Source organism: Sinocyclocheilus rhinocerous, unplaced genomic scaffold, assembly GCF_001515625.1.
Source record: "Sinocyclocheilus rhinocerous isolate Xijiao unplaced genomic scaffold, SAMN03320098_v1.1 scaffold792, whole genome shotgun sequence".
Taxonomy (NCBI): Eukaryota; Metazoa; Chordata; class Actinopteri; order Cypriniformes; family Cyprinidae; genus Sinocyclocheilus; species Sinocyclocheilus rhinocerous.
Window position 1 is genome coordinate 1,788,990 of NW_015626872.1, and position 11,882 is coordinate 1,800,871.

Here is an 11,882-nt window from a genome sequence, read left to right on the forward strand (position 1 = left end):
CAAGAGAAAAAGTGACAGAAACAGCAGTTGTGAGTGGGGTGGCCAACCCTAGCTCCACCCCTGCGTTAATTGTGTTAAATATTTTTTACGCGTTAAACTGAAAAAATTAATCGCCTGCGTTAACGCGCTAATTTTGACAGCACTAATAATAATGAATAATTATAAATATACATTTAAGTGTTCATTTTTCTGCACTTCATGAGTTTACATATGTTCAATTAAATTTAAATTAGAACACTTATCTTTAAAGGCTGTTTTCTCAAAATGAGTCAAAAATCTCTATTTCAGCAGCACTTACACCAAGCTTTACTGTTTTTACAGAGGGGTTTGTTCATATATAAATTGCCTATTTTAAACCATTTTTATAACATCTAAAAACATTGCAATTATTTTATTTTATTTTTTTCTGACTGTTGACAGTACTTTGTGGTTTATGGAGTGAAAAATAGAGAAATCCATAAACACCTTTTAACTCTAATAAATCATTAAAATAAAACTAGAATTTTTAAACCTGGCTTTATCCAATATTCTGGCAATGTATGCAAATTAGTGCATATTTAATTAGATAAAGCCTCATTTTCATATTCAAACATAACATTTCCAGTACTACAAAAACTGTAATTCTTAATGTAATCAATCAAATATGGTAATATCTATTGGTTATTATTATTGTTATTTTTTTTTACCATATTCACTGGTGGTGTCTTTATAGAGTCTTAATAACAGTTATTCAGAATATTATTGCATGAAGTGTATAGTTACTATTTCTATTCTCTTAATACTGAAGATGCTCACTTGTACTGTTTGTTTTGCTCCTCAGTAATTTATTAATTAATTCTCCTTCACATTATGTTAAAATATGTGTGCACCAAACCAGTCCTGAATGTATCACAGATCTTATGAGCCGGTGAGAGACTTCTGGTACTTTCACCTGCTTGTTTGTTTATTGATTTATTCTAATTTCCTCTCTCTGAATGTGTGCTTGACATTTCACGGCTGATATGTAGTTTACATGCTTTTAAATGCCCCAAACAAACTCGAGTATTTTTCAGCAATTTGCCACTAACCTGGAAAACATTCAACACAGACTCATTGGAAAATGCAAAACTGTAAATCACAAACAAATTGTATTCATTTTCACACAAATTATGATTACAGGGGCAGATTATTGATTAATAAAGACTTAATTTCATTCAGCTTCTTGCACATTACTATGTTATTAGTTCAAAACACTTTTACTGTAGTGCATGATTTGTAAACGAATATATTTTGACTTTTGCATCACATCACCAGCTCAATATGTTTGTCTTTTCTGATGTAGTAAACTTGCTCGGTAGCGCACCCGGTACAGCATTGCACTTGTGATGTGAATGCACATTACTATGTTATTAGCTCAAAACACTTAGTGTAGTGCATGATTTGTAAACGAATATATTTTGACTTTTGCATCACATCACCAGCTCAATATGTTTGTCTTTTCTGATGTAGTAAACTTGCTCGGTAGCGCACCCGGTACAGCATTGCACTTGTGATGTGAAGCGCTCCTGTGAAACACGAGTCACGATAAAAGAGCTCAAAGACTTGTAGAAGCAAGATAAAATGACACGGTTGCTTCAGCAAATGTGTTTTTATCTCACGTTTGCCTTTGTTAACACTATTGGGTAGGTTCGAGTTTAGTGTAGGTTCCCTCATCTAAATCCTTCATGAAGAATATCACAGCCTTCTTTCCTTTCTTGCATTAGCAGTTTAACCATGTATTCAATTTTCTGTGGTTAGATTGAACACTTTTGAGTTGATGCCAAGCTTTAGTACATGAAGGGAAATCCAGGACTGTGAGTTTTTGAGCATCTTTGAGCATCTGGCACTGAAATTACTGATGAAATCTGCTCACGAAGTTGATAGTTGGCCAGTTTCCCTTTGAAATCCTCTTTGTTTCAAAACAATTGAAACTGTGTTTTTAATTAAACCAAGGGAATCTTGAGATGGCAGATCTTGAGTAATCAGTTCGTGCAATTATTGAGGTGTTATGATTGTCTTATCATAAGCCCCTGATAATGAGAGATGAATTCCCAGTGGTGATGCATGTTATCAAAACTAAGTTGCTGTGGTTATTTGTGTGCGATTTACCAAATGTCACCAAAAAAAAAAAAAATTGGAATTTGATTTGGAATTTTTTATTTTCTGTTATCATTTTAATTTGAACAAATATCACAAAAGATTATCTTTTATAGTCCTATATGTGAGATATTTATCAGTATTATTTTAGTATCATTGATACTTTTATATTTATTGTTAACATTTGGAATTGTAGGCCAGTTTTACTAACAGCTGTCTTTTGGCGTTAAAATAGTACTGTCAGGTTTTACTAAAGACGCGCAGTGACGAATTAGCGCTGAAAAGGCGTGGACAGTTATGTTTGCGCCTGACGTTATTGAATATGCATTTGTAGGAGTTTCCCTTTCAGATGCAAAATTTATGGGAGGAGAGTATTCAAATTAATCACGCAACATGTTTTACTAACATTTGCGCTCGTCAAATTACTGGCATTTGCGCCATTATTTTAAAAAGGGGTGGTTCACTGGCTTTTTTCTAGGCTTGATTGTGTTTATGTTTTAATTTTAAAAGACGATATCTCCGTTTGCATTGACCTTCCAGCTTCGTAACTTTGCAGATATTGTTTATGCTCAAACAGCAACATTACACACTAACTAACGTTAAAAAAGTGAAATCGCAATCAACCACCCCTTTAAACTATTTTGCTCTTGAAATGGAGGCACCGCAGAAAACAGAGAGCGCGTGGTAGAAGGGAGAGGATTTTTTCCACACGTATTAATTTATTTTGAATGCCAGAAGAACACATTATCCGAACATATCATTTACCAAGCCATGCTATTTTCAATTTGCTTCAGGAAATAAAAGACGACTTGGAACCCTCACGCAATACCAGCTCTATCAAAGCTTCTAGCAAACCTTCATTTTTTGGCCTCCGGTTCTTTTTTAACGTATTGTGGCTTCTTTATTCTTTATTTGCGGCTGCACTAATTTGCGCTGCGCTTGGTATATTGCGTTGGTCGATATGTAAATGAGATGTTGCGTCCGTGTTCTTTAATTTGCGCGTTGTTAGTAAATCACCCGCAGAAATGTCCTCTCCCATCGGTGCTGTTTTGGAATTGCGCTCTCGCGCTAATTTGCCCTGTTTAGTAAAACTGGCCCTGTATTTTTATATTCTATTATCATTGTAATTTTAAAGTTTTAGTAATTTTGGTGTTTGTTTTAGTGTTAGTTTTTATTTGAATTTGTTAATTTTGATTATTTTAGTTAACTATAATAATAATACTAAATGTATGAAATAGATGAATTTGAATAGTTAATTTGAAAAAAATAAAATAAAATGTAACATTAATGTAATATTACTTTTAATAGTTTTCTTCTGATACTGAGAACTTAAAAGACCTATATTGCTATATATACCTATATATATATAGGGCTTTGTGTATGTGAGTGTTTTCAGTGTCTGCATGCCTGTGGACTTGCGCTGTGGAAGTATATACAGCAGTCAATGCCACGTGAGCGTTTTCTGACCTGATGCTACACGATAAAGCATTGAGCGACAAAAGCTGTGCCTCGTTCACACTGACAGCTGGAGGATGATTGGTTGTTCGGGCTGTAGAACTGGCCATAGCTTTTGAAAATCGAACAACACAATTTGTTCTGTTTGGACAAGAACTTTATTGCTGCCAGAAATGAACAGAGGAAAGCATTTGTATACAAATTTGTGAAATGCATGATGCATCATATCATATATTACTAATTTGCATATAATAAATGGCATTCAATTTGTTTTGAATTGGCTTTCATTCCAATTAAGTTTGTTTATTTATTTATTCATTTTTCAGAATTTTTGAATTTTCAGACATTTGTATATTTAAGGCTGGTGAACAGTGTTATTTATTTATTTATTTATTTACCTTAGTGCTATTGATAACTAATGGCTTTTTTCATATTTAATACAGGCAGGTTGCAAATGTTCCATGCATCAAAAAAAATTAAAATTATGTTGTGTAAGTCTCTTCTGCTCAGCAAGGCTGCATTTACTTGATCAAAAATACACAAAAAATTGTGAAATATTATTATAATTTGAATTCCTGTTCTCTATGTGAATCTATGTTAAACTGTAATTTATTTCTGTGATCAAAGCTGTATTTTCAGCATCATTACTCCAGTCTTCAGTGTCACATGATCTTCAGAAATCATTCTAATATGCTGATTTACTGCTTAAGAAACATTTCTGATTATTATCAATGCTGAAAACAGTTGTGCTGCCCAATATCTTTGTGGAAACCATGATACACTACGTGTACACTACAATTTAAAAGTATGATTTTTGTAGTTTCAGTTTTAGTTTAGTGTTATTGCTGCAGGCAGGTTGTAAATGTTTCAAGCTTTATAATATACCATACATTAAAAATTCCAATTAATTTGTGGCATTTTTAGATTTATTTATTTACTTGAGTGTTTTGGAGTCATGACATGTATTTTAGTCTAGTTTAGTTTAATTAAAAGACTAAATAACCACTGGCTGGATGCCCACAGTGCACTTTTCAATGCAATGCAACTTTGATTGAAATCGAATGAGTGGAGGTTGTTTAGTCGGCGTGATCATCACCCCTGCAGACAAAATCAGAAATAAAGGGCAGCGTGTTCTTTCAGAATGACAGCAGGTCTGATGATGAATGCATGTGCAACGTTTCTGATCACATAAACGGCAGATGAGCTGAGGTTAAAGGAGCTGCTGCATTATGGAGTGCATATGCTGCAGGCGTGATTCTGTGAATATGCATGCTTGGACTGCTACTGCGACACATGATGAATATACAGTATGAATGTAAGCGTGATTATGCATGCAGTGTGTTGGCATGGGTTCGACTGCGACCGCTGGCCGAGCGTTTCTATGGTGACGTCTGGCTGAGCCTGATAGAGAAATAAAATGGAAATGTTGTATTTCCATATACCGGCTGTCTTATGATTACTGATAATTGGTGCCTGGATGCCTTTTTCATTTTCTGATTTTAAGCATTCTGTGCACTCTTAAGTGCTGATAAATTGTTTTGTGCTCTCTTTAGATAAATAAAAAGAATAGCATGTTGTTGTTTGTGTTCTGAACTCGTGACAGGATAAATCAAAATGACTTCAAGGTTATGGTGTTGTATCATTAGCATTCAAAAGTCAACAGTATGACTACTTTATAAATTAATAGAAGTAATATTAAAAGCAAAAGTTTTATATCTTTATGTGATGTGGGGGATATTAGATTTTGTGTTTGATAATTGTTGTCAGATATGAAAAACAATGCTTTTCAAATGATTTCTCTTTTATATTTAAATCAACACATCAAAACTGGCAGAGATAAATGATCATGTTTTATTAACATTTTTGTTTTTCATAATATATATATATATATATTTAAATTACTGCTACATATATTTATTAAATATTAAATAACTGTCAAATTAAGTAAAAATATTGGTTAAGTTATATTATGAAATGTAATAGGCATCTAATATATTTATTAAAAATGAAATAACTCGCATGAAGTAAAAATATTTATAATATTCAAGTTATATTATATAATGTACTGGACATGCAATATATTTATATATTTATTAAAAAAAATAAAGAATTGCCACATTATATTAATGAATGAATGAATGAATTCTGGAGGTATTGAGATCAGCTCTGGCTATGTGTGTGGTTAATTAATTAATTAATTAATTAATAACTACAGTAACTGTCACATGACATAAAAATGTTCATATTTTAAGTTACATTATATAATGTAATATATATATATATATATATTAAAATATATAAAAAATATATAACTGTCACATAAAGTAAAAATAATTGTAATATTTAAGTTATATTATATAATATAATGGGCATACAATATATTTATATATTTATTAAAATATAAATGTCACTTGAAGTAAAATGTTTTAAGTATTTTAAGTTGTATTATATAATGTAATGGGAATGTAACATTTATATATTTATTAAAAAAATAACTGCAGTATGAAGTAAACATTTTGTAAAAGTTAATATAACAGTTAATCTGTTAAATTATATAACGTATAATATATTTAGACAGGCATATATACATACACGCATAATTTTGTATAACACGTATAGTTAACTTATATTATGTTGATATTAAATTAACATGTTAAAGTCAGATTTGTATATTTTTATTGCTCTTCAAACGCTCAAGTTGGCACATGGTGCTTTATTCATCATGATGCAGGTATGACAGATGGATGCTCTTTCACTGTTGCTTACACTCTACAGATGTGTGGATGTGCTCCTCTGTCCTCAATCAAACACACTTGTGAAGGGAACGATGCAAGATCTGTCTCTGGAGGGCTTGAGATCATCTCTGGCTGTGTGTGTGCTTTTCTAGCTGTGTGTATATATACACGTGACGTGCCTGTAATGTCTGTGTTTGAATGACTGGATCATGGACTCGCAGACAAAAGCTCAGCAAGCTTATAACCTCTGTACAATATTCACAGTGGCAAAAGCTGTGTTACAGTCAATGCCTGTGGAGTGTTGAGCTGCTTCATTTCTACACATCTCCTGCAAATAATGGAGGGCTAGAGGTGAAATATAAGCAAGGACTGTGTGTGTAGAAGCAGAAGTGCATGTGATTACAGTGACCCTAAATTGGGTTCAAATGCCCCAGCGGGTCAGAGCCGGCCAGTAGAGGGAGCTGATGTCTCCTGCTTTGTTCTGGGTAAAGTCATTTTGCAGTCAATCAAACTCTATTGTGCTTGACAGGATCAGTGTGTTATATCTGTAACTGCATATCAGTCAAACTCATGTCACTTTATGTATTCTGTCAAACACAAAAGGAGATGTTGTGCTGAATCTCCATGCAAAGGAATTAGACGGTGGCTGTAATGCTTCAAAAGGACATATAAGACCATAAAAGTATGTAAATATGATTTCATGTGTTTTAAAGCTACCATAGTTTGGGGTATTTATCTATTTAAGTAATACTTTTATTCATCAAGGACGCATTAAATTGATTAAATCGTGTCTTTCTCTTTATGCCACATATTGCACAAGTGTAATTTATTTTGAAAATGTCTTATGCCTGATTGCTGAAGACAGGTTTGAGCCTCCTGGTGCCAAACCGAGCGTATGCAAAATCAGTCGGTGATATGGGATGTAGCTGCAGAACACACATTAGCATATTGTGAAGAAAACCATCAAATAAGCAGTGATCAACAGAGAAGCCAGAGACAGTTTGATCGACACAAATAGCAGCCTGGTCTTCACTGACTCGCTGTTCTGACCTTTAAGTAATAATATGTTTGAGCTGAAGATATGTTTTTTCTTTTTTGGTTTATGCCACACTGATGTTTAAGTGATGTGGACAGTATCAGGCCTGTGTTTGCATGGATTCACTGGATGCTTATGAAGCTGTGCTGTTATGACTCAGAGAATGTGTGTGTGTGTGTGTGTTACCGACAGAGACAGCAAAGTGTTTTTATTTTCCTGAGTGCATTCTGCTTGGTACAAACCATGAGCGAGCTGCGTACATGAATGATATCTCAGTTTGCACGGCTTGCGAAGGGTGTGCTATTACTTTCCTAAACTATTTTCGCCTGGCAGATGATAAAACAAGTGAAGAAGATGAGAAGTATACTTACGTTAAGGGAAGTGCAGAGTCATATCTAGACACCAGAGATTTGGGTGTGAACTTGAGTTAATCACAATCCAGTATTTCATTGCAACATCCAAGCAGCAGTTTTTGACCATTTAGGGTATATTATTTATTATTTTTAGAAATATTGTGGCTGCCAACCTGAAAAATGTACTGCAAATTATTGCCATTTGGGGTCTTTCATCCCAGGTTTCATTGAAGAATCTGCAATTAATTCAGCACATCTGTGGCATGCTTCACGCTCCAGTTAAATTATGAAATAAAATGCATCCAGATGTGCTTACTGCTCTTTTAATTATTTATTTATTTGCCTCTGTTAATGATAATGACCCTGCATCTCATTAATTAACAGAGGATTACGCTTTAGTAAGGCTGAAATGGCACCTGTAATATTTCCTAAAATCGATGAATTCTTAATAATTTTTATAATAATCATTGAATATTCATTAAATGCACATGGCTCGTTTCATTTTGTGGCTGTGCAGCATATGTGCTCCTGTTAAATTCTGAAATCAAATTCAACCAAATGTGCCACATTTTAATTTTTTGTGTATTTATTTATTTTTGTTACTTTTTTAGTGAATTTATCAATGAATATTCATGAAAATTGATGATTTTTCAGCTGTGCAACATATTTGTTCCAGTTGAATTATGAAATAAAATGCAACCAAATGTGCCACATTTTTATTTTTTTTGTGCATTTATTTATTTATTTTTTTGTTACTTTTTAATGAATTATTTCTATAATTTATCAATGAATATTCATGAAATGCACATTGCTTGTTTCATTTTTCAGCTGTGCAACATATTGGTTCCAGTTGAATTATGAAATAAAATGCAACCAAATGTGCCATATTTTAATTTTTTTGTGTATTTATTTATTTATTTTGTTACTTTTTAATGAATTATTTCTATAATTTATCAATGAATATTCATGAAATGCACATTGCTTGTTTCATTTTTCAGCTGTGCAACATATTTGTTCCAGCTGAATTATGAAATAAAATGCATCCAAATGTGCCACATTTCTATTTATTTTATTGCATTTTATTTTTATTAATTATTTTTCATGCATAATTTTTTTTTTATTAATGACATTAATTATTTTTAAAATGTTTGAACTATTTCTATAATTTCTCAATGAATATTCATAAAATGCACATTGCTTCATTTATTTCAGTTTATGGCTGAAACATTTGCCGGATAGGAAACTTATATACAGGACTATTAGATCCGGCCGTGGTGTGACAGCGTCACCGTTCATGAAGCAGGTTCAGCCTTCACATGTTGTCCATCCCTCATAATTATTGCACATGCGATCCTTCGGTCACCAAACTGAAATGATATTTCATATTGCACATGCAAACTCATCTGCGGATGTGCTCCTCATGAGCTTTCAGCCCGAGTAATCTGCATTGATTATGTGCTTTAGTTTGTGCTTGGGAGAGATGTGTTACAGTGAGGACAACTGAGGGTCATCAGTGTCATTCTCTTCTGTTTTCTAATTCTAATACATTCTTAATTGCGCTCTAAAGTGACGGGTAATTATCGGTGTGAGTTTCAGATGCACTCCGAATATCATTTTTATAGCGATTAAAGGAAATCATTGATTTGACGATTGGTGTTTAAGTAGCTGTAAAAAGCTGTGATAAACACAGTGTAAGCTTTGAGAGATGAAAGCTCAGGTCGTCCGTTCTGTTCTGTTCTGTTCTGCTGATTAGATATTGATCATGGGAAAACAAGTCGACTGCAGTAATGAGACTCAAGGTTGATTTATTGGTTGTATTGTAAGTCATTTTTTGACAGGAGCAATCTGAGACTAAACAACTGATTGGTTAATAGTGTATTTTGCACTTTGTGTTTGATTTGAAGGTACAAAACACAAAAACAACAGTATTTATTTCATTTTCAAGTTTTTCCAAGTACAGCATCGACACAGTTATTGTACTAAATTCAGTCAACATTGAACTAAATTGAGCGGAATAATTCCACTGTTGTCTACCGTAGAAGAAGACAAAAGTTTCAATGTTACAACACTGTTAAAAATAATAATTGAAAATATAAAATATAAGTGTACATATTATCTAAAATATAAAATATTTGTATGTAATATTTTATATAATACATAAATATTATAAATATAATATAATATTTCATATTTTATTGAATTATTGCAGTTGCAAATATTGGCTACATAAAAATAAAATATGAATGAAAACATTCAGTAATAGTCTATTGATAATGCATATGTTATCTTTATAAAAAATAAAGGTTATAATTATAAAAGAGTCTATATAAATTATATATATATATATATATATATATAAATCACAATACAACTCCGTGATAGCTATAAAATATCCATAGACCATGTCTTCTGTAGACGTGAAAATTAGTTTCATAATTGATGATTTTTGCAATAATAAAACTCTTATTTTTCTGTTTATAACTGTGACTTTGCTTTGAAACAATTACACTATTTGAATAAATGTGACTTCAGCAAATGGCCAGTGAAAGAAATTGAGAAAACATTGGTGGTTAACCTCTAGAGGTCAAGTTTTATGAGCCGTTTTAATGTCTTTTGCTTTTCTGTCAGGCTTACAGCCCTGTTCACAGCGTGTCTGAATGCCTTCTGATTTATGTGATTTATGTGATTTTGTGACACTGACTAATGAATTGTTGTTGTATTGATTCTCTCAGTGCATAACTGAAATGTGCTGCTCTCCAGAAGATGACGTTGGAGACCATGTTTGACGTGCGATTTCTGTTCCTCCTTTAGATAAAATCGAGAATGGAGAGGTGTACCAGAGACGCAGGGGTCCTATCAGCGGCCACACGGAGGAGCAGGACGTGAGTCCTAAAGCACAGGAAGTGAGCGCTCAAACAGGAAGCAGCTGGAGGCGAGTCGTTCTGCTGATCCTGGCCATTACTATACACAACATTCCCGGTGAGTCTCTCCTCGTGTATATCTCTCTCTACACTTTATAGTAGTGTATGTGTTGCACATGATCAAAGATAAGAGCAAATTGTTTAATTGAGAGTTTTTGCACTCTAATCATTTGTCTCACTGTTATTCATGAGTCTGTGTGGCCTAATCCTATGAGAAGGCATTGTTGCATAATTATTCATATCTGCATGTGACCTTTCCCTATGACGGTGATTTGATCCCGTACTGAAACACGAGTTGCATATGTTCTATGCACACTGCAAAAATACAGGTGTTTCCTCACGATGCTGACCAAGCGGCAGGCTTTCGATCAGGACACCTGTGTGCAACACACAGTTCTAACATTTAAGCACCGGTGACCTGGGGCTCATTTAAACTTTTAACTATTTGAAAATCTGGAATCTGAGGGTGCAAAAAAATCTAAATATTGAGAAAATCATCTTTAAAATTGTTCAAATGAAGTTCTTAGCAATGCATATTACTAATCAAAAATTAAGTTTTGATATATTTACGGTAGGAAATTTACAAAATATCTTCATGGAACATGATCTTTACTTAATATCCTAATGATTTTTGGCATAAAAGAAAAATGTATAATTTTGACCCACACAATGTATTGTTGGCTATTGCTACAAATATTCCCCAGCGACTTAACACTGCTTTTGTGCTCCAGGGTCACATATATATACATATACACATATATATTTTCTCTTTATATATTGTGTATAATTTGCTATGTGAAATGTATACATGAATATATTGTATTGTAATTATTGTAATATATTAGAATTATACATTTTGTATTATAATTACAATATTATAATTATTGTAATATAATGTATACATTTGCTATATGAAAATATGAAGCATTTAAAAAAGAAAAAATATGTGTATTATGTTTAAATATTATATATAGGCCTACACATGTAAAATATATTTGTTATAATATTTGTGACCCTGGAGCACAAAAGCAGTGTTAAGTCGCTGGCGTATATTTGTAGCAATAGCTAACAATACATTGTATGGGTCAAAATTATAGATTTTTCTTTTATGCCAAAAATCATTAGGATATTAAGTAAAGAGTATGTGATTTTTCAAAAACACTTTAGAAAACTGATTCGGGCCGAATAGCAAAACAAACTTGTAGCCAATCAGCAATAAGAGGCGTGTCTACTCGTGATGTGGAGGAGAGAGCTTTCAGTGCATGGG

General features: G+C 32.8%; 1 protein-coding gene across 2 annotated transcripts in view; it reads left to right on the plus strand.

The window, feature by feature from the left end:
• LOC107719938 (zinc transporter ZIP11) overlaps window positions 1–11,882 on the plus strand; it is a 95,725-nt gene that overhangs the window by 49,189 nt on the left and 34,654 nt on the right. For both annotated transcript variants that reach the window (XM_016527494.1, XM_016527502.1), the window contains exon 6: window positions 10,506–10,673. In XM_016527494.1, the coding sequence (XP_016382980.1) occupies window positions 10,506–10,673 (168 nt within the window). The remainder of the gene's footprint in view (window positions 1–10,505; window positions 10,674–11,882) is intronic.